Consider the following 25,000-nt stretch of genomic DNA (forward strand, 5'->3'; position numbering starts at 1 on the left):
TAGTCAGACGAGCTATAAAGTTATTCTCTTATGGTTTTATAGCCTGAACAATTCTAATACAGTACTTACTATACGATAGAAAAAAAACGGTGTTGAAGTAGCCTTAGAAATTAGAATTACAGAAATCTTCATCGGTTTTCATTTCGACGGCCACTTGACGCCGGTTTTTTTTCAGTCATACGCCATATTTTAAACTATGAATGTTACAGTTGATGGTTGGAACCAGGGTTCGGAAAACTACATGTTACTTTTAAAAACTACATATACTACATTACATGTAGTTAATGTAGTTTATGTAGAGGGTGTAGTTTATATTACCTATGTATGTAACTTTAAAATGTCAAAGGTTTGAGGTGAGGTTAAGGATAAGTTGAAGCTTTAAAAACACATAATGTATTTAAGAAAACAGGAGAAATATGGCTTTAAATATAATATTTACATCATATTATCTCTATTACACCTCATACAAAGGAAAATTATTCATAATATCAATACATAGTTTATTAACGTAGTTTTCATGTAGTTAATGAACGGGAAAAGACGTAGTTTTTGAAGAAAAACTACACGTAGTTAATCAGGTAAGTTACGTCTTAATTAACTACTTCCGAACCCTGGTTGGAACCTTTGATGTTACAACAGCAAAATATTAAGTTTTAATCATCTGCTGATGATGCTAACATGGTTAATGAAACTCGCCTCCAGTACAAAAATAAAGTGTTTGGTGTATTGTGGTGAATTAGTGTTTTATTTTGCTATGAATATCTAGTATATTGACAAAATATCCGATTTTTTTTAAGCCTATGAAGAAATAAAGATGTCTAATATTGATACTAACAATTTATAACAAAACTGGTTAAAAAAAATAGGTTCAAGACAGTTAACTTTTAATCCATAAGGATATTTCGAGATTTTTGATTTTTTCCATCCGTTATCAGCTTAAAGCTACCTAAAATTTAAATTTGTGACTCATATCTAGAAGTACCATAGAATTTTGATGATCTGTTAGTGAGTCAGTGTCGAAATATTGAGAAGAAATTTGAGAAGCGATAATAATAATAAGTATGTCCTCATAATTAGTAAAAATTAATATTCTTACTTTATTTTATACACAACGAAGTTACAGGGGGAGTAAAAAAAAAGGACGGTACGGCTGTGCTCGACTTGGCGGGTGCATTGTCGTGCCCCCAGATATTGACTTTTGTCATCTAACCCTACTTTTTTACACATTTTTAAAGGTCATTTTTGCAAATTTCCGCCATGACAGTTGACTGACGCATGAAGAATGATTTATGAATCTGTTCGGTATATTATTCTTTTTCGAAAACTCAATAGAACATTAGATTTTCTTCACAGAACAAGTGGCGAAATACCCAAAAGACTTCTTTAAACAAAACTGTTGTTTTGCCTACACAAAAAAAAATAAGTTATTTACACAAAACAATATGGCAGCATCTTTAATAAGTGACTTATAAAAATCTAACATATTCGCATAGTTTCATAATCAAGTTTAGATATTTAATGAAATTTCACAAGCCAGAGATTGGTTTTAATTTAATCGACCAGGTATTTCTTTTGTTACAAAAATATCTGACAAACCTTTTATGTCTTTTATCTGCCAATTTTCCTGGATTGCATGATTCACCTCCAAACTACGAAGCACATCAGGTTTAAAATAACCCCTATACAAAGAAAGGCGTTCTTAGCACGTGCAATTCGCGGACTTCTTCGTATTTCAATAACCTCATTCGTTTTGGATTCCGGTATTCGATGTAGTGAAAGAGTAAAAGCCAGATGGTCCTTGTTCTAACACAGTTTTAATGAAATAGTGTTTTCTTTTACATAGTTTAATTAACATATTTGGTAATTCATTTTTAATAACAAAGCTTCTTCGGTTTTTATTAATCCTTTATTTTATTTAGCTAGACACTAGATTATTCAAGGCTGGATAAGTAGGCTCACAAGAATATTTATTAGAAAAGCTTAAAGTATAAATTTTAAGTATTTAACACAAGCTATGAATTATTTATGATTTCTATTCCTACACATCTACCGACACATCATTATTTATTTTTGACGAGTCGGTCTGCATACAATTAAAACATGCGTCTACCTCAATAACAGCTGATTTTTCAGTTTTTAACAAAGATTAGTAAAAATAAAAAAGGTAAGAATTTATATATCTTCAAATTGGGTTTCAAAATTATAATAGGTATACACACTAGCATAATTATAGAGAAGAAGGGCAAAATTAAGATATTTTTACTACGTATTATAGCTGTTTGGTTCTTCACGAATACATAATATGACTTATGTGTCATATTGTGTTAGTTGTTAGTTGGTCAAAGAATGCCTAGAAAAGCTGAACAAATTTGGCAAAGAAAATAAAGTCCTCCTACTCTGGGTGCCTGCTCACCAAGGGATAGAAGGCAATGAAAAAGCAAACGATCTAGCTAGAAAAGGAGCGAACGCCCCACTAACTGGACCAGAACCGTTCTGCTTTCTAAGTGGAAACCAACTTAGAGCGGAACTCCAGAACCTGGAAGACTCCATTCGTAACATGAAATGAGAATCCTCCAACGGTCTAAGACACTGGAGCAAATTCTTAGAACTGACGATGGAGAATTGTCAAAGATTTCTATTGATTTAAGTAAGAACAATCTTCGGATTATCGGATATTCGGGGTTTTCAACAGAACACTGTCTCCTCAACGAACACATCAGTGGATTGAAGGTAAGAAACAACGGTGAATGCAGATTCTGTGGGTAAAATAGGGAAACACCAGAACACCACATCACTTGCGCCGAGACGATAACCATTCGTGCCATAGATTTTTGATACGACTAATATCGAAGATGGAGAAGTAACCTCTGTAAAAACACCTCATATACTGGCTTTTGTCAAAGCCCTGGGACTGCATGATGAGTTATAACTCGTTATAACTCAAGAAAGGGGAACTCACAATAGACCTGTAAGGTCGCAGTGATTAACCTCCCTCTTAAACGTTCTACAGTTGGGGGTTGGAACCTTTGGTGTTACAAAAGCAAAATAAAACATTAATTCAGCACAATATACCAAAACACTTTTAGAAAACACCGCAAGCACGTTTCACTGACCATGTTAACATCAAAAGTGTGATTTTAATCATAGTAGTTTTAATCATCTGCTGATGATGCTACTGACAATTGAAAGGAAATTGTAATATCAAATTGTACCCTGTTTTTTTTTTCGAATATTTCCTTATATTTCATTTCACTCTGATATAATCAATAACTAGAGAAAATACGAGGGTTTAAAGAAGAGATTGTGGTATTACATACCGTCATACCAACAATATCTACAAAATGAAAAACATTTTAAAGTATATAAACATTTTATATTTGTTTTATATTGCATATTTAAGCTTGAATAAGAAGGAATTGCATCCAAATACTTTCATTTTATCCCAATTTTACTCTTCTGTTAATTTTCGAAACTAGAGAACTGGAGTTCTTTATCAGTTGGCCTTCTTCTAAGTTGAATCTACACTGAACAGTACAAAAAGGTTCCAAGTCAAATTTTCAAGTCCAATATATTTTTCTCTTAATTATTTGAATATATTTTTAAATTATTTCAGTTTTTAGCCTCGTTATAAATTAAAAATTAGCTCCCAGTATTATTATTATTATATACGAAGAAAAACAAAATGTTATTTTAGCGAAAATTTGAATCACCCTTTGGGTTTTAATTTTCAATCTTTGGGGTTTAATTTTTAATTTGATAAAAGGCTACAAATTAAAATCAACCCAATTGTCAATCATCAAATCAAAATCGACCCAAATTTACTTAGCTATAGAAATTATTACCAAACATTCACCCTGTAGGTACAGGGTCGGTCAAATTCGACGCTTTTAAATGGAAACACCCTTTTCTATAGGAGATAAACAAAAACTAATATCGGTGTCTGGAGCTCAATTTTTGTTAAAAACATGATGGTGAAAACCGCATATCGATATGGTACCTTTTCGGAGTTTTTTCAAAAATATGCATTTTTAACAAATCGCTATAACTTTTTTGCTATGGAAAATTTTGTATTTTTATGAAAACATTTCCAAAGCACCTTTTTACGTAGAATTTAATGGTTTAAGTATAATTTTTTTAAAATTAATAATTTAAGAATTATCAACAGAAAATTTGATTTTTTATATGGGACACTTGTATATTTTTAATTTATTGAAAAGAATTTAAAATTACCTTTCCAAAAATATAACACACTTGATATTTTGCTTGATTCCTCTTCGAGATATAGAGTATATAAAAATTCGCCCGCTTTAAATAAGTAAGCTTTGAGCGGCACCAGCTGGAATGCAAAAAAATTCTAGCTGTGAGCATCAATTAAAACGAAAATAAAATTTGCTATGAGAAATGCAGAATTTTATAACAATTTAAAATATATTTAACCAACATCAACACATTTAAACTATATTTAAAAACAATAAAAATAAATAGCAAACCAAGGCATGAGATTTTGCTACAAGTGTTCGACATATCGACCGTCTTCTGTTATGGACAGACGGGGCAGTTTTTGAAAATTTCTCGCGGAATTCGTTAACTCAGTAGGGGTAAAAGATTCCCTCTCATAAATATTTTTAATTCTTGTCTAGATTATACGGAAGAATAAGGAACCTCATTCTTCCGCAAATATACCGTACGATTAGATCCATGGGCACTAAGTCAGGCGGCCTCGACGGCCTACGGCTGGCTACTAATGGATCTTGGTTTGGATTGGTTTGGTTTGGTTTTGTTATTTTTGAAGTTGGCTGCAAAAATTTGCTGATAACAGCGTTCAGAGGCGGTGCGTCGTTTTGCTGGAAAAATATGTTTTCGAGTTCCATTAAGGGCATATCATCAATAAGGGGTCCAAAGCCTACTAGTTAAAAGTGGCGAACTTTTAAAAATGCTGTATTTCGAAGGGGATTATAACAAAAATAAATATAAAAATATAGAGGGTGTCCCAAATAAAAAATCATTTTTTCTGTTGATAACACTTAAATTATTAATTTAAAAATAATTACACTTAAACTATTAAATTCTACGTAGAAAGGTGCTTTGGAAATGTTTTCATAGAAATACAAAATTTTCCATAGCAAAAAAGTTACAGCGATTTGTTAAAAATGCACATTTTTGAAAAACACCCCGTCACTCCGAAACGGCAACAAATATTGATTTGCGGTTTTCACCATCATGTTTTTGATGAAAATTGAGCTCCAGACACCGATATTAGTTTTCGTCTATCTCCTATAGAAAAAGGTGTTTCCATTTAAAAGCGTCGAATTTGACCCACCCTGTACATATTTTATATATAAAAACTAAAAATAACACTTTTATAACGAGGTATTAAACCAGGCAGCACATTTCAAAGCGGCACACGAACTGCAAATTGTCACGATCGATTTCTAGCAAATCATGGCCTATTACAATAATTTGCAATCAGCTGATCGAGAGACAGATAGACTTACATGTGTATAATCAGAGGTGACGGATACCTTTCTATATTCTATACTCTATATACACGACAACAATAATAACAATAGTACCTACATAGAAAAAATGGTACCGAGAAGCGAGAGTTTATCAGACCACGGGTCCAAAGTCCTTGCCGATTTATGCAGATCTTGTTTCTATTAATATAGGAAATAAATAATTACTATTAACCGCCGACACGCATGCAATTACAGCATTACGATGCAGTTAGATATTTATGCACAATGCGGCTATTAATATATGATCGTTAGGATATTTAAACGTATCTGTTGTAAGCCGGCGTTTTTTTATTGAGCTGTAAGGTACGAGTTCAATATACTCTCTCGGACTTTTATGTAGTCGATTTAAATTCAATTTAGTACAAGAGGTTTTTTTTAATTTGTGTAACGGATAATCATAACGGAGTGATTTTTCATTCTTGAAAGGTCAATAAATCGTCCAAAATGTAAAAAAATGATTTCAGAGATATACAGGGATTCCAGAGAACTGCGAGCGAATATCTCTAGTTTTTTCATAACATTCATAGTTAACACAATAATATTATAGTAGAATTATCTTCGCTACAGGGGACTAATATCTTGATATATTTTTCAGTTTATTAAATAATTTTCTTCCAAGTGTTTTTATTGATTTGAATTTTGACTACCCCAACCCCTAGATAAATTTTAGTATAAATTTTTCCAGCTCCACTGACGACCATTTTTTTTTTGTAAAATGGTCCTTCTAGTACCGTATGATCGAATAAAAACGGCGTCAACGATGGCTATGAAATGGTAAAAAATTCAAAAAGACCCCGTATCTCAGTTGGCAGTGAAAATATCAACAGGTGGTTTAGGCCATTAAACGTTTTTTAGGCGTTTCTCAGAAATCGAGCCCATGACATCTATGTCGGTTTTGATCTATCTAGTCAGGAAATAGGTTTTCTCTGTTAAAACAAACCAATTTCGACCACCCTGTACATAGTTTTTTATTAAATTTTGGTGTTTTAATTTGAAATATATCATTACAGAACATATTTAGTCTGTAGTAAGTTCCTTATTTTTTTTTAAATATCACATTAATTTGGCTTAAATTAAGTGGTGCCCAACAAAATGCAAAAACAATTAAATGAACCTAAACCTACTGTTCACCAGACAAAGAGCAGTTGTACACTGTAGTTTTGTTTTTAATCTTTACCATCTGTTTATATAATTTTTTCTAACCTTTTAAAAAGTCGCCGCATATAAAATGGCGCCCAACGTGGGACCATTTTACTTTGAAAAAAGAAATTCTCCAAATTTTTTGAAAAATAGGCGCTATGGCGTTTTTTTTTCAAGAGACAAAAATGTCGTAAACAGTAGGAGGGCCATTTTACGAAAAAAAACCAGTCGTCGATGGAGCAAAACATTTATACTAAAATTGTAAGGGTGGGGGTAGTTTTCACTCTTTCCGTACTTTTTCTTGATTTTTCCGAAAGTCAAATGTTAAAGCACTTAGCAAAACATAGACACCCCAAATCTCATTCAAATCGGAATAACGGTTTTTAAAATATCTTAAAAAATGTGTTTATTTTTTTAAAGTTTGATGCCCTCTAACGGACAAGCGAGGCATTTTTGTATAGAGATATAAATTCTAAAAATACGTAGTAGTTGTATGTTCACGGAATATTGGGACACCCTGTATATTCTAATAATTAAAATACTTTATTCTTAAGTGCACTGTTTAGATTTACTTAGTAATCGAATTTGTAGATTATTCTTTTATAACAATGGCGACGTACTTTTATTATTGATACGGTCACTATTAATGTTGATAAATATGTAATTGATTAGATAACAATCAACACAATTTAGATAATATTAGTCAAAAAATGTTACTAAAATAAGCAAACTTATAGTTACTTATTACTTATGAGATTAAATCAAAGAAAATATTTGAAGAATGATGTATGTACTTACAATGTATCAAAAAAAATAGCCAAACAACGCACTGTCGTATTTTTTTCACTATAAAACACATAACATATCTAAATTTCGTGTTCTAATCCAAACACACCACCAAATCTAGCGGTATTACGTATAAATACTTCGATAGAACAATTTTTAATCAAACCGTAAACGTTTGCACTGTAATTTCACTCCGAAACCTTACCAAACCGACCGAGCAACGAAAGCGAAAGAAATGCACCTCTTGTGTAAACGACGAGATAGTTGTTAATAATTTTCACTTCCTGCATTAGAATAGAAAAAAAACACGCAAAAGGCAAGGCACAACCACAACCGATTGCACAACAACGTGTGGCGCTGACCTAACGCTTGCGATTTAAAGCCGATTCCACAATAATTACGCGCTCGGACCTGAAAAACGGTACTTGTCGCCGCAGAGTGCCACCACCGCTATCGTCCGTCGTCTCATCAATTTCTCCGTCTAATGAAAAAGAAATTTTAAAAGTGTTCGAGAGTACTGTCGAATATTTGGAGGTAAAGTAGGGAGCGAGATTTTGGCAGGTACCGTTAATTCGAGAAAGTCGAAATGAAGAGGTATTCGGTACCGTTAGAAGAAATTGAAGCACGCACAGGATGAGTAAAAGGAACTAATCAACGTTGCTTTATGGCAAAGTAAATGCGTAAAACAGTAATTTGGGTTGTAACGAGGTTGGGCGTAGTCAAATGTCATTAAACTAAAAAGATTGCCTGATAAGGTCCAGTTTTATAGGTTCAGATTAATCTTTAGTTAACTAGTTAATTTTGAGGTTTCTACGAAAGTCAGTTTTATAGGTTGCAGTTAATATTAGATCTTATAATTTACGTGGACGGGTAAATTCGCATCATTCTATTATAGATTTTAACCGATTCTGTCTTTATGAGCCCCACAGACGCTCAGTTTTTTAGCACAGGCTGACAGTACAGGCCAGTTTGCGTAATTTAACCTGTACTAGTGCCTGTCGCAAAAACATGCAGTTTTATAGCACAGTTTCCTCTACAGTAGACTGAGTGACGCACCCACTAACTGTTTCAGATATTTTTTACAAAAAGCTTCCCAATATATCAAAAAGGGGAGACCATCAAGGTCTTTCTGCCGTGGAACAAGGAGGAAATGAAGGAGGAGAAAAACAAGGAAAGACACCACATGTTCTGAGCCTTATCCAGGCTCAGAACTCCAATGTAAGGACATCGAGTTGGGGAGTCATCAACTCCAGAGAAGAGGGTCATGGTCAGGTCCTCACAATAGGAATTGACCTCTTGGGGACCAAGTTAAGGAGGTGGGGAAAATGGAGACAGATTCTCCAGCCTCCACCTTACAGCTAGCTCCTTGACTATGCAGGGTACAAGGGGCCAAACCCTAACCGTTGAAGGGTGTATACCCTCGGAGAAAGAATAGTTGTTGTCAGAGAAAGATGGGGATGTCCCCCCATACAACAGGTAAATCCTCATGTAAGATGAGTTATAACTCAAGGAAGAGGGACACAATAGATCTTTAAGCTCGCAGGGATTAACTCCCCCATTCACTCATTCTACATTCCCGAGATATAGTTCCGTCTTGCATTCTGCCCGCTTATGCAATAATTTTTTTTTATTCCTGTCACTATGTGCTTTGTTTTGCAAAGCATGGCAATCTTTTATATAATTCGATAAATTGACATAAAAACTGTTTATTTAAGTTTGACACCTTGACTGAACTTTGTCTCTGGACTGAACAAAAATGAAGTAAACCAGGGGCGGGAAAGTGAAATAACTAAAGCGGTTCCACCGTTTCCACGGAAATCTCAAATAAAATAGTTCCAGCCCTAGTCACTAGGTGGTAGTGCAATTAATTTTTAGGTTAAGAAGTTGCTACTAGTTATTGCCAGATGGCGTTAAATCATAATTTTTTTGTAGTTTCCATAGTTTCCAACGCCATTGTCATATTATTGTCAAATTCTCAAAAAATATTGTCGTTTTCATAGCCCCAATCATAATATTATCAAATAAATGATTATCAAAACGTTTTTCAAACTATAATTTGTTATATGTGTTTTAATTAGACAATTCCTTTTGTTTGTGGCCCTAAAAATATAATGTAAAGTCTTTTAATTTTGCCATCATTTAAGTACCTATTTATATTTACACCATTTACAAAACTTTGGGCGTATTACGTTGGTCTTGTTTTATTATAATAAACGATGTTTAAATATTTCACTTATAAATAAAAACTTTAAATAATAAATAATATTTCACATGTTTGGCCTTAATTTTATTTAATAATTGTATAAATTATACTTTTAAATCTTATTTTTTACACATCACAACGATACTTGTTATTGTATTGTTGAATTTGTGTAAAAAATAAGATTTAATAATCAAATTTAATTATTTTAGAGTAAAATTCAATAAATACGCTCATTTAAAAAGCCCGCGCTTTGATCCATTTAAAACAAGCCCTACTCAATAGATGGCGCCACTTCTGTAGGACCATTTTTCAGTATGGCAGAGTCCATTCTTTTTCTAGCTAGGTATATTCTTTGAAGTAAACGAGCACACACACACACGTTCAGGCTGCAGTAAAGTTTGCGAAGACCAAATTCAAGCAGGGTCTCCTTTCGCGCAGGTCAGGCAAAAAGTCTGCACAGTCGGCCGGAAGTTCCCATATCCGTGCCTATATACCTGCAAAAATCAAATTACAGAACAAACGGCCTGTGCGAAAAAACTGAGCGTCTTTGGTGACCTTAACACTAACTTTATCTGTCGTTCTTTTATGTAAATGTCATTTTAAAGAAATAATTTTAGTCGGTTGCCAAAAAACGAGATACTACTCGAAAATTTGTATCGGTAAACCTTTAAGCCAAAGATTTTTTTAAACAAATATAGACGTCTAATTTTTTAAGTCTACTGGCAATATTTCCAGATGAGACAACAATCAGTCTACAATTAAACCCTTAATAAAAATATACATAGACAGGATTTATAGATATAAGCGATAGTCTCAATCAATGTAGGTGCGAATTTAATATTTATTCATAAAAAATGTAAATCTTATCGACTTACTCCATTATTTAATTAGTAGGATAAAAGTATAAACGATGCCAACAATGAGACTTGATACTTGATGTAATGGTACCTACGTAAATACAGTTAGAACCGATATTAAAACTATTTTTTTGCTAGGTTAAAACTACATTATTTAGCCCAACGAGAGTATCCGTAGCAGTGACAGTTGTGCCTGTCATTTTTACTCGTCACAAGCAAATTTTTCAAGTCAGAAGCAAATTAAATTTTTTGTCATTTTTTGACCTCGTCTGCCGAAATGTTCCCTGACTCGTTGGACGGACTATAGCTAGTATTTTCTATTCTATTCTACATAAAAAATTATAAGGACCATTTTTGTATGTAATTACCTGCATATATCGCACTAAATATCTCCGGAACCCCTGTACATTATCCTATATCTAACTATTTCAAAAATATTAAGAGAAAATTTTCCTTTAAATGTTAAAAAAAAACATTGAAACTTGTCTTTAAAAATATTATACGGGCAAAGGTTTTTATTCCATGATTCCATGAGAATTTTGAGAGTAAAATTTTACAGAATTTAAACACTTGTTTTATATCTTGTAGTCTGTTGAAAGTGGAACGAACCTATACAGAGTATATCTGCATAATATTTTCATCGACTCTCACTAAAATTCTGTTTATCCCACTTCACAAGCCTGCACAACCTTAACCTCGATACGCGGGTTCATTTCAAAAACGACATTTCAATGGTTCCAATCCCAAATCAGATCAACGATATTACTTAGTTAAAAACAATATAGCAATTGTTGACCTGGTTCATTGAGATTACCGATAAATCAATAACTGGTCCAAATTTCGACAGACCACATTCAAAATATGACCTATTTCTGAAGTAAATGGATTCAAAGGGCAATTCAATGACTACTGAGATGCCGTTTTTTATTTTATGGTATGCATATAGTTATTGTAAACATTAAAATTAGATCATTCTCCATTGATTCACTCCATCCATAACCTAGAATGGGAATCATCCAACGGAAAAATGAAATTTCTCAGATCCTACGACCGAGAAAAATCAAAGATTTTCCTTAATTAAAGCAAGAACAATCTTCAGATTTTCGCGTTTTTTTTAACAGGACACTGTTTCCTCAATGAACACCTCAATAGATTGAAGCTAAGAAACAACGGAGAATGCTCATTCTGTAGGAAAAATGAGGAAACACCCGAACACCTCATCACTAAGTGCCCCGAGACGACAACCCTTCGTGCCATAAATTTTGGTACGACTAATATCGGAGATGGGGAACTAACGTCCGTAAAACCGTCTCCGATACTGACTTCTGTCAAAGCCCTGTGACTGTATGATGAAAGAAAAGGTGTCACAATAGATCTATAAGGTCGCAGTAGTTAAATTCCCTCCTCCCAAACAATTTACCATCTACAATCACCGAAATCATATACATAAAAAGCATTAATCTTCTCTAGAAAACCTTTTTTTACCCTTCTGAAAACATAAAAAACTCCGTGAAGATAATAATATAATTATTGTGCTACATAAAAAATAATCGCTTTCATTATGTAGATCTCTATCAATCATTCTATATCCTACCCATCCACTTCCATCTAGGATTATGCAATATTAATTATTATAAACCAGCCATGACCAAGCATTATAACGTTTTTTTTCCTACGTAACTATATTACCCTATCAGAAATCCCAATAAAAAATGGCTATTTTTTTAATCTCTCAGAACTTATAAAGGTACTTACATAAAAATACCCAGAATCTGTAAGTATACACGTCTTGTCAGATTTCTTCTAAGTCTGCATCAGTTGGTTTTACCCTTCGAAGAAATTTTAATGAAAACAAAATACATACACAATTATCACGACGGATCCATTAAAATGCAATTTAAAACATTGTTCCAATTAATTGCTAATCCATATATATATAATTAACTACATATGTATATGTATGTAGGTACTTGCTTCATTTGATTAAATTACATCGTTACAGAGTAAATAAAATAGTCTAAAGCCATGTCTATACAAAACGTTTTACCTGTCAGTTAAAACGGATGACCGTCTGGAAAACTGACGACATAGTTCTCTAGACAATTTTCCGTATAACGTTTTATCTGTAGGTTAGTTAAAAAGGTCAGGTAAGACGGATTAAAGACTAGCTTACCAACTGGAAGTTGTACCCATGTTGTGCCGGCGGTTTTAGATTAGTTTTTCAAAAAAAGAGTCGTAAAAATTCAATTCGATCACAATGAGCGTAAGAAATAAAGAGTTGTAAGGATTGACTCATTGCTTACAATACGGTTCGTTGAATTGAATCGTGACCAGCACGGATTCACAAAATTTGAACAAACGAGTCGTGAGAATTGAATCGGATCACAATACGACTCGTTCGTTTCTACGGCTCGTTCGTTCAAAGAGCCGTAAGAATTGATTTATTGATTACAGTACGATTCGTTCAATTGAATCATGGCCAGCACGGATCCATAAAATTTGAACGAACGAGTCGTAGAGTCGTGAGAATTGAATCGGATCACAATGCGACTTGTTCGTTTCTACGGCTCATTGGTTCAAATAGTCGTGAGGATTGATTCATTGCTGACAATACGATTCGTTCAATTGAATCGTGGCCAGCACAGATCCATAAAATTTGAACGAACGAGTCGTAAGAATTGAATCGGGTCACAATGCGACTGGTTCGTTTCTACGGCTCGTTCATTCAAAGAATCGTGAGAATTGATTAATTGTTTACAATACGGTTCGTTCAATTGAATCGTGGCTAGCACGGATCCATAAAATTTGAACGAACGACTCGTAGGAATTGAATCGGCTCACAATGCGACTCGTTCGTTTCTACGGCTCATTCGTTCAAATAGTCGTGAGGATTGATTAATTGCTTACAATACGATTCGTTCAATTGAATCGTGGCCAGCACAGATCCATAAAATTTGAACGAACGAGTCGTAAGAATTGATTCGGATCACAATACGACTCGTTCGTTTCTACGGCTTATTCGTTCAAATAGTCGTGAGGATACATTCATTGCTTACAATACGATTCGTTCAATTGAATCGTGGCCAGCACAGATCAATAAAATTTGAACGAACGAGTCGTAAAAGAAAGTCGTGAGAGTTGAATCGGATCACAATGCGACTCGTTCGTTTCTACGGCTCATTCGTTCAAATAGTCGTGAGGATTGATTAATTGCTTACAATACGATTCGTTCAATTGAATCGTGGCCAGCACAGATCCATAAAATTTGAACGAATGAGTCGTAAGAATTGATTCGGATCACAATACAACTCGTTCGTTTCTACGGTTTATTCGTTCAAATAGTTGTGAGGATACATTTATTGCTTACAATACGATTCGTTCAATTGAATCGTGGCCAGCACGCATCAATAAAATTTGAACGAACGAGTCGTAAAAGAAAGTCGTGAGAGTTGAATCGGATCAGAATGCGACTCGTTCGTTTCTACGGCTCATTCGTTCAAATAGTCGTGAGGATTGATTAATTGCTTACAATACGATTTGTTCAATTGAATCGTGGCCAGCACAGATCCATAAAATTTGAACGAACGAGTCGTAAGAATTGATTCGGATCACAATGCCACTCGTTCGTTTCTACGACTTATTCGTTCAAATAGTCGTGAAGATTGATTCATTGCTTACAATACGATTCGTTCAATTGAATCATGGCCAGCACGGATCAATAAAATTTGAACGAACGAGTCGTCAGAGTTGAATCGGATCACAATGCGACTCGTTCGTTTCTACGGCTCATTCGTTCAAATAGTCGTGAGGATTGATTCATTGCTTACAATACGATTCGTTCAATTAAATCGTGGCCAGCACGGGTCGTAAAAAAGAGTATTGAATGGGTTGAGAATTGAATGGGAATTGAAATTGGGTTTGCTTATCTTAGTAATAAAACTTTATATTCTATTGTACCAATTTTATATATTAGTAATAAAATAAACTATAATATAACGCCGTCTTCATAAATATGAAAAAAGTGCGTATTTGTGTTGTAGCGCATCAATAATACACTCAAACAAAAGCCCTAAACAAACATCATGAATATAAAATGCAAGCGATGTGAAAGTTATTTACAAAAAATATCTATTTATACTGTGATACGCAAGATGTGTTTGTAGTTTGTTCAAATGAACGAATCGTCAAGTCGATTCATTATGAAAGATTGAGTCACGTGATTCAATTCACTAAAAAATCGTAATGCCCATCACTAGTGCAGACATAGAAAAGTGACAAACACAATAGGCCTTACAGGTCGCAGTGTTTCCGGCAAAAAACACCTAAATAAGACGTTATGTGTAGATGGGCCTTTAAAATTAATTAGAAACTGATCAAATAAAATTATACATAAAATAAAAATAAAACATGCAATGGAAAGATAAAACAGAGTAAATAATTAAATAAATACCACAATATTCACCACAGTGTACTTTGTATTAATGTACACAACACATTATCACTAGATTGCAGTTTTTGGTAAATTCCTCGATAAAATTCTTAATAAACATATAGTTTCTTGAAGTAAACTGTACGATATAATAGTACCTGTCGTTTTGCAAGTCACAAAATGACCTATAAACTATTGTTAACTGCTGAAATGGAATTCATAAACCAATAAAAATGATTTCAAATAAACATTCGTAGACCTTGTGTCTATTCAATATAGAGCAGGTCAGGTATAAACAAATCCTATTGTATTCCAAATTTTTTTCTAAATTCTAAACAGCTGTTTGAAAAAGGTCGGAAGATTAGAGGTGCTATCTTTTTTCCAGTGCAAAAGGTAAATATTTTGCAATATTACTGTGAATTTATCAGAATATTAAGAATATTATTAGAAATAGGAATTTCAACAGTCCTAAGGATTGGAATTAAAGGGATCCTAACTGATGATGAGTTCAAGAAAACATGAATAAATACTGAAAAAAAACGGAACTCGCTCAATGAACAATATAGGAATGTACTTAAAATTTTAACCGTACGTTAAGATAGGACACAGGCTATCTAATCCAATTAACACCACAAAAGGGTTGCGACAAGGATGCAGCTTATCTCCTCTGATCTTCAACGCTTACGTCGAAGTAGCCCTTAGGGAATGGAAGACGAAATGTCAAGGTATGGGAATACCCATTGGGGACAACGCACTATTTACCCTGAGCTTTGCAGACGATCAGGTCGTGATTGCGCAGGACTCATACGATCTAGAGTTCATGACTAAGAGGCTTCATCAAGAATACAACAAATGGGGACTTCAGGTTAGTCTAAAGAAGACCGAATACTTAGCTGTCAATTCCAACGCTTGTTTTGAAGTCTTCATTAATGATAACGTCCAGATTTTCAACAAGTAGACAAATTTAAATACCTGGGTGCTACTATCAACAACGAGGGTTTGGGCAAAGAAGAAATACAAACCCGAATTCAGAAGAGCAAACAAGTTATTGGATGTCTTAACAGCCTCTGGTGGGACCGAAACTTATCTGCAACAACTAAAAAGAGACTTGGAAGAACATTGGTGGAGTCAGTTCTTTGCTATGGTTCAGAGCTGTGGACTCTGAGTGCAGACGCGAAGCGCAAAATCCAAGTTGTTGAAATGGACTACCTTAGAAGAAGTGCAGGTATATCTAGGATGGAAAAAAAGACAAACATCGAGGTCAGGCGTATCATGAATGCATCGGAGGAGATAGTACTGGATCGAATCGAAAAATCCAGCTTAAAATGGTTTGGACATGTTCTGCGTAGGCCGGAGAACAGGTAAAAGAGTTTTTCAATGGGCTCCCAGGGCAGAAGAAAGAGAGGTAGACCTAGAAAATCCTGGAACGGAACGGTTTACGGAAGCAATGGAAGCTCGTAACCTAGAAGCTGATGACGCTCTAAATCGAGATGTGTGGCGTAGGGTAACGCGAAGGCAGCAATAGGCTGTAGTTGGAAATGAGTATTAAATGCTTAAACCAAATCCTGTTTATATATATATATATATATATATATATATATATATATATATATATATATATATATATATATATATATATATATATATATATATATATATATATATATATATACTTAAAATTTTCTAAACAATATGAACTGATTTCAGATATACACTAACACTCATATTTGACAAACAATGATGACGTAACGGTGAACGATGACTGAACAGTCTTTATATTGATTTATATATGCTTTAGAAATAATTCCTGGGAATATTCAAGTCTCTTTAATGGTTAATAAAAAAACGGTTTTCTCTATATTTTGAATCTAATTTTATTTTTAATTTTTAAACAGCTGGCCAGCGGGCTAGAGAGGTTAAAGAAACTAAGTATCTCATAATTATTTCAGAATATTAGATAAATATTTTGTAAAAATACTCAAAAAATAATGAGCATATAGTCTAAGAGCTGGTTACATAAAAAACCTTATCATCGTTACATGGCTAATTTTTTGTGTGAAGTATCCTTTTGTGTAACCATTATGAAATAGTCATGTCTGCCAGTGCGATCGGGGGACTTAAAGCGGGGGCGGCCAATCGAAAGGGTGAAATTTTGACACTAAAAATATTATAAGGTACTCGAGTTATAATTGCGAAAATAGCTTTTATTTATAATTAAGAAACGTGGAAAATTGTTGGACATTTTTCTAGTCGCTAAAATGCCGACAGACAACGCGAAAGAGCAGTGCCTATTTTTCATCTGGTCGGGCCCTAAGGCCCAAGCAACAATTCGGGCCCTCTTTTCCAATGAAATTCAAAAATTCTCTTGTTAGTTTAGGTTAAAAAAATAAAACAATTATTGTTATTTTTTTAATAATTTAAAAATATCATAAAAAATAATTACATATATCAATCTAAAGCTTATTTTATTTAATTCTATTTTCCTTATCAGAGGTAACTTTTCTTTTCTCTCCTATGTAAATTTACATTTGAAATTATGAATATTTTACAACTTTTAAGGGGCCCCCCCAGACCACCGGGCCCAAGGCCCGGGCCTTATGGGCCTTACGGTGAAATCGGCCCTGCGAAAGAGGCATGAAATTTTAAAAATGAAATTTGAAGAATGAAAAAAATTATGGCATACATGCATGTCGATTGGTGAAATGTCATATTTATTTGTTTTAAAAGCCGTATGGCAAAAGGGCAGACAAAAAGATCCGGGTTAAATCAGCTGTAGACAGTTATCAAAAGCGCGATATTACTCTAGCCGAGCTCTACCGCTTTCAGGGAACGAACGCTCGCTGCCTCATCCATTTAAGTAGGACTGTCGGGCTGAGTATCAACTCAGACAAAACCGCGATAGTGCCATTCACCAGAAGGCGAAGTCTGAAAAACTTGAAAAGAATCCAACTAGATGGAAAGGAAATACTGCCAACACAGGAAGTTAAATACCTGGGAATAACCCTGGACAGTAAACTCCTGTGGAACAGGCATATTAAGAACACTACCAGCAACGCCATAAAGGCTCTCATGATATGCAGAAGACTGGCCGGAAATAGATGGGGCTGCTCCCCTAACATTTTGCGCTGGATGTATACCATGATAGTAAGAGCCATGATTACTTATGGAACAGTTGCCTGGTACACAAAACTAGAGCAACGGACGGCAAGGCTAAACCTATGCAAAGTCCAGAGACTAGCATGCGTTTGCATCACAGGAGCCATGAGAACCTGTCCAACAGCAGCAGTAGAGGTTATTCTAGATCTAACACCACTGCACATTGTCATTGGTAGATATGCCAATGCAACAATGATTAGAATGGTCACTAACGGAATTAGTACTGGGAGAATTGTCAGATGAGGGGCTTGGAACACCCTCAAAAAGGAAATACCACTCCTGCAACTCCCAGTGGACGACATGCCAAGAACGTACAACTTTGAGAAACATCTCAATGTAGTATTGAGCAATAAAAAGGATTGGAAGAGCGAAACGCTTGCCCAGCAGTTAAAAGACCATACCATAACTTGGTATACTGATGCTTCCAAAACCAATACGGGAACATGGATCGGAGTGTTTGGGCCAAGAGCTAAATACTCCGAACCAATGGGCACTTACCCTAATATCCTACAGGCAGAAATCTACGCTATCGAAAGATGCGTACAACTTATCTTAGATATGAACTATCGGAAACAAGAAATGGCCGTCTTGTCTGATAGTCAAGCAGCGTTAAAAGCGATCAACTCAGTATCAATCAATTCGAAATTGGTCAAAGAACGCATAGAGAAGCTGAATAAATTAGGCAAAGAAAACAAAGTCCTCCTACTCTGGGTGCCTGCTCACCAAGGGATAGAAGGCAATGAAAAAGCAAATAATCTAGCTAAGAAAGGAGCGAACACTCCACTAACTGGACAGAACCATTCTGCTTTCCAAGTGGTAACCAACTCAAGGCGGAACTCAAGAACTTGGAAGATTCCATCCGCAACCTGGAATGGAAATCTTGCAATGGTCTAAGACACTCGAAGAAGAAGTTTCTGAGGGCTTATGATCAAGAAAAAATCACAGATCTTCCTGGGTCTGAGTAAGAACAATCTTCGGATTGTCACGGGGTTTTAACAGGACACTGTCTCCTCAATGAACACCTCAGTAGATTGAAACTAAGAAGAAACGGCGAATGCAGATTCTGTGGGGAAGATGGGGAAACACCAGTACACCTCATCACTGAGTGCGCCGAGACGACAACCATTCGTGCCATGAATTTTGGTACGACTGATATTGGAGATGGAGAACTACCCTCTATAAAACCGTCCCAGATACTGGCTTTTGTCAAAGCCCTGGGACTGTATGATGAGTTATGATTCAAGAAAGGGGGACACAATGGATCTGTAAGGTCGAAGTGATTAACCCCCCTCCCACTCATTCTAAATTCTAAAAATTCTAAATCCATTTAAGTATAGATAAATCATGTATACAATAATTATATTATAAATATATTTTATTATTATTTCAAAACATATATCATATATTTACTATTTGTATCTGACTCATGACTCATCGTACTGCAGATCCTCGCTCTCACAAATGAGTCTTCCCCTGCACCGTAAAATTTTTGTAGACTTACATGTATTATGTTTCAATTGATAACGTTAACGCGGCAAGCGTTTCCAAAACGCTTATACAAGGTGAGTCGTAAATAAGTGAAAATGCTTTTAAGGGTGATATATTTCGATATTCCCCCGGAACACGTCTATGAGTTATTTTTTCGCACAAAAAGATGTAGAAAATCGTGCCTTTTTTAATTTTCCTGTATATTTTAGAAAACTTTTTAGAACTGCCTGTTCATCGCAAATTTACCCACGGTATAATTATTTCTTAACCTACCATGCTTACGGCGTTACTCTATGGCTACGACACTAAAAGAATGGATGCAAATACAAAAAAAAAACAGGTGGCTCACAAAATTATTTAAAAATAAATCAATTTCTTTTTAAATTTTCAAACTTGAACAACTCGGTTATTTTGGACTTATTTGGAAAACGGTAAAAAGAAAATATGTTTCTTTTATCGAGGTCTACCAGCTTTGAAAATATTTGCACTTATTCAAGATTTACCCTGTAGAGTAAATATCGCGCTTTTTGTAACTGTCTACCACTGATTGAACCACGATTATTTTGTCTGCCCATTTACATACGGCTTTTTAAATACATAAACATGACATTCCACCAATCGACATGCATGTAGGTATGCCATGATTTTTTTTTCAAAATTCAATGCTTTTTCGCGTTGTCTGCCGGTATTTTCACCATAAGAAAAATGTCTGTCAACAATTTTACACGTTTCTTAATTATAAATAAAAGCTATTTGACAATTATAACTCGTGTACCTTATAATATTTTTAGTGTCAAAATGTCACCCTTTCGATTGGCCACCCCCGCTTTAAGCCCAGGGATCGCGCTAGCAGACATGACTATTTCGTAATGGCTACACATAAGGATACTTCACACAAAAAATTAGCCATGTAACGATAATAAGGTTTTTTATGTAGCCAGCTCTCCGTCTAATACCTATTAATAAAAATCGATTAATAAAAAATTTAATATTTTAAAACAGGTTCTCCAAAATCAATTTAAATCAGATTTCAAAATCAAATGATAAATTTCAAGTCTATTTTGATCTTATTTTGATAATTTCAATATCTAGGTACATAATCTTAATTCTTATTTCTAAACAGCTGGTTAAAAGGTCACAGGGTTAAAGGTGCCATCTCATATTAAGTAAATATTTTGCAAAAATACCGAGAATTCCTGATTGTATTAAGAATTTTTAGTGATAAATTTTAGTTTTAAATACCAGGCGGCATTAAAAACTAAGTAATATTACCTTGTTGATAAATTGAGGCCTATTAGCAACTGATAAGTAACGAAAAAAACTGTTTTCTATATTAGTAAACGCCTAATTGAACGTATTTAGCTACATATTTTCTTAGAAAACTGGTACAACTACGTTTTACGTTTTCAACATCCATACGTACCTACCACCGGCACAGAATGCGGTAAAACGATTTTATAAAATAAATTAGTTGCGCTAAACAAAACAAATGGCCTCACATTCCCATTAAAATAAATCGAATAGCTAATTCCTACACTAAAAATACCGAAACCGAAAAACTTATTGCCTACCTTACATCTAAAAATACCTCACTGTGAGTGCACTTCGTTTTGCAAAGAGGTCACGAGAAATAAAACAGAACCTTTAAAAAAACTAGGCCAGTATAACAGAAAATTCGATAAGCTGGGCCATTGTACTGGCACAGTTATTCTATCAAAACATTCTGGGAATATTTCTGGATAAAAAATCAAAGAATATAAACATTAGAAGTCTCTAACTGACTCACCTTTAGCCTATTTAAGTTACCATCTCTAGCCGCGTTGTATACCACACTTTTGTAATCCATTTTTTTTTCGCGGCGAGCTTTGAATGGGGTCTGGCAGTACTAACAGGACGTACACACTTGCAATAACAGAAAGATTAAGCGTCCATGTTCATTACACGCGTCTCGTTATTCCTGCGGTTCAACAAACACTGAATTCAAATTCTTTCCTGCTGCAAACCAAATCACTGAACGAGAGATTATTATCATTCCAGTTGAAGGACGTAGCTCGATGACAACCGACAGCTGTTAGATGGTCGACGTTGCCGCATTGTACATTGCGCACGCATAAAATCTGAGACAAATTTGTTCAACGGTTTTATAAAAAATAAGTTTCTAATGAGCGATTTTTTAGTTTAGTTATCAAAAAAAAATCAATTTTGAAGGTAAATGTTGCACAACTTTACATAATAATCTCTTGAAATTCAATATTATATTTATATCGGTTGTCCTGAGTATTTTTCTAAATATTTATCAAGAGATCTCTGAAAAAAAAACAATAAAATATCTAGTAATCTTGAATATTGTTTCTTATCAATTTTTTATGTCAAATTAATCTAAATAACTTGTATCCACTTCAAATATCAGGTATTTTTATTATCTCTTTGTTTAGAAAATTACATTTATTGAAAAAATAAATTCTTTTTCTTGATGTTCAGGAAAAATTTCAATTTAAACTTTTAGCTTGTAGAAAACCTTTTTTATTGTAGAAATCTATTTCGTCAAGTCTTCTTGCTTCCAGGCGTGAAACAGAGATGGCGCCACAAGAAAATTAAGCAAAATATAAAAGTTATTTCGGATTCTTCCTAATTTAGTGATTCTTATTTAGAAATCTTTGCTTTCAGGGCTCAACAAATTAATTTGTATCTTTTATAAACATTATACAGGGTTTTTAAAACAAACTATTCAACTGTGGAGTTTCGTTGTTCCCATGTTTGAACAAAAGGAAGTGTGCTTAATCTCAAACAAGCCCACTCGAGCGTCTCGGGGTTTCATGAAGAAACTTTTGCATACCGACAGCTCGAAAGCAAGAAAATTACTGTAATATTCGTAGCCCGCCAAAGCAATTACACTTTTTATTTTATTACTTTACGAGGTAAAAGGTTAATTAGTGCCGTGACACGCCGCCTTCGTCGCTAGCGCCTTTCTCGCTTCCTCCCGCTGGAATGCGACGTTGCCAGATCAATTTATTTTCAGAAGGATTACTGAATAATGTAGGGATACACAGGGTGGCCCAGAAATAAGTGCAAGTATTTTAAGGGGTGGTAGATCTCGATAAAAGAAACATATTTTCTCTTTATCGTTTTTCAAATAAGTGTAAAATAACGGAGTTATTTTACTTTGAAAATTTCCAAAAAAAATGATTTTTTGCTAAAATTTTGAGTACCACTGGATCTTTTCTGGATTTTCTTTCTGGATTTTGTAAATTTAATCTAAAAATCTAATACCTATGTTGTCATATTATCAAGAAATTATGTTTTTTAACTAAAAACTAAAAAAATTTTCAAAATTTTTTTTCGCGAAAAAACCTCATAGGTGTCATTATTTCTGGGGCACTCTGTATAAGGTGGTTCAGTTTTTAGTAGCGAGGCAATAGATAAAGGAAAAGCCTTAAAGGCCGATAGAAAAAATTATTTTAAGGAAAAAAAGTTATGTCAGCATAGAGTCAAAAATGATTTCAGCAGACGCAAAAGGGGGCAGAAGGGGGTTTCCAGGGGTGCAAACAGTCGGAAGTGACGTCAGACCTAAAACACGTAAAAACTGTTAAAAGACGCTAATAAACAAGAATAAACAGGTTTAAACAGTTAAACCAGAAAAAAAAACGGTTTAAACAAGAAAAAAACTGGTCTGTTATTTTAAGCATATAAGCATTTTCTGTTTTTAGCGGTTGTTACCTGTTTAAACCTGTTTGTTCTTGTTTTAATAACGTCTTTTAACCATTTCTCATCACCTTCTCCGTTAGCATTAAACTAACTAAATTTTGAGCTTCTTTGACGTTAATCAAAATTAAAAATATCAGAAATAACTAAATATAATAATCAAAGAATGAAAACAAAATGATATTACTTAGTAGGTACCATAGAAACGCGTTTTGATTTTTAGGATTCTAGAAAAAGCAATTTTTCTCAAAACGTTAGTAATAAAAAGAATGGAATTATCTCTTCAAAGATCTTAAGAAAACCTAATTGATCTGGCAATAACGTAATCCCATTTTCCTGCTGGGTTCGGCCCGAATTTATTTGTAGGTAATTTTTTCTATAAAAAGCGGCAACGTCGCAGTCAACGTGGACTTGACGAACTTGTCAGACCGAAATCGAGGCGGAGCGAGACGCTTTCCACCAATCACCGCGCCCAAATCGCAGTGACGTATGGACGGAACAACCACGTGGCTTTGTCGTTCCCGCCGCCGTTATTGAAACAGTCGAGTCGCGGTTCAAGACTTCAAGAGAGACGAGATGAGGGATGAGGTAAAATATTACAGAATGGATAGTGCGTATTTGTGTCGTTTTGTCGGAAAAATGGATTGTGCGCGCGACGGAAAAATAATCCTTTGAAATTTCCAGCAGAAGAAGTGGATAGGACCGGGTTACGATCCCCGGGAACGCTCGATTCGATTTTTTAGGTTAGACTTGTCTCGCGACGACCAACGGGTGTGCTAGTTGTGAGTGTGAGGTTAGAACAACGATATTGTTTTTATTGCCACCCGTTTGTATCGACTATTTTAGATAGATGCACTTGTTTTAATAATTGGACACCTAAACAAAATGTACCCGACACCAAGTCGACATCCCTCCTCAGCGGTAAGTACTCAAACAACAACAAATTGCAAACAAAACAGATTGCTTTTGATATTCCATTTTTTATTATTCATCAGCAATAATGCGATGCTTTTTAACGATGCGATGTAAGTTATAACGATGTAAATAATCGGGAACGGTTGGTTTTGAAGGTGCAATAAAAACAAACGGTCTAAAAAACGCCGACTGCGCTGTTGCCGGTGTGACGGTGAACCCGATCCCATCTGACCGTGATTCATAATCGGTCACGTGATTTTTTTGGCGTTTTATAGCCGGGATTACATTGTTGCCTCTTTATTTAAATTAATTTCGTGTTTTATATTGATTTGTTGTAACCTTTTCAGAATGGGTTTGTATATTATTTTGAATAACAATATCGTTTATGGAAATTATTGGGTTTACACAAACCTGTCGGCCTGATTTGTCTCTGTTTACAAAACACGTAGTGATTAAACATACCTATAACTATTTCGCAAATATTTGATTTAGTATTTGCATAAATATAGTTTTTAGGTGTCAGTTTGTTCTTTCAGAAATTCTCTAATATTTGCACTAAGAATCTTTGTTTGAATAATACTTTGTTTAACATTTTGCATTCTGGAAATTTAATTTATTTATATTTCTCTTCGTTTTTGTTAATAACTTTATTAGGTAAGCCAGGAAGTGGTGTAGATAAATTTTTACTTAATAACCATTATTTGTGTAGATGTTAAGTTTAATTGTTTAATTATTATAGTGTGTTGTGGTATTAAGTCCCGTCTACACATAACGTTTTACATGACAGTCTTTCTTGTTCAATCAA

The 25,000-nt window shown here is 34.4% G+C and overlaps 2 protein-coding genes across 8 annotated transcripts in view; one reads left to right on the forward strand and one right to left on the reverse strand.

The window, feature by feature from the left end:
* LOC115883632 (protein fem-1 homolog CG6966) overlaps nt 1–21,641 on the reverse strand; it is a 53,193-nt gene extending 31,552 nt beyond the window's left edge. The window contains exon 1 of the mRNA XM_030902000.1: nt 21,365–21,641. Within this exon, the coding sequence (XP_030757860.1) occupies nt 21,365–21,424 (60 nt within the window). The 5' untranslated portion in view covers nt 21,425–21,641. The remainder of the gene's footprint in view (nt 1–21,364) is intronic.
* A 2,162-nt stretch (nt 21,642–23,803) lies between these two features.
* Nucleotides 23,804–25,000, forward strand: part of LOC115883686 (protein groucho) — a 144,572-nt gene continuing 143,375 nt past the window's right edge. For 4 of the 7 annotated variants that reach the window (XM_030902076.1, XM_030902073.1, XM_030902077.1 and 1 more), the window contains exon 1: nt 23,805–24,201. In XM_030902076.1, the coding sequence (XP_030757936.1) occupies nt 24,166–24,201 (36 nt within the window). In that variant the 5' untranslated portion in view covers nt 23,805–24,165. Of the gene's footprint in view, nt 24,202–25,000 lie in introns of all 7 variants that reach the window. The other 3 variants (XM_030902072.1, XM_030902074.1, XM_030902071.1) reach the window with 2 other exon arrangements.

Source organism: Sitophilus oryzae, unplaced genomic scaffold, assembly GCF_002938485.1.
Source record: "Sitophilus oryzae breed Bouriz unplaced genomic scaffold, Soryzae_2.0 scaffold_1974_pilon_pilon, whole genome shotgun sequence".
NCBI lineage: Eukaryota > Metazoa > Arthropoda > Insecta > Coleoptera > Curculionidae > Sitophilus > Sitophilus oryzae.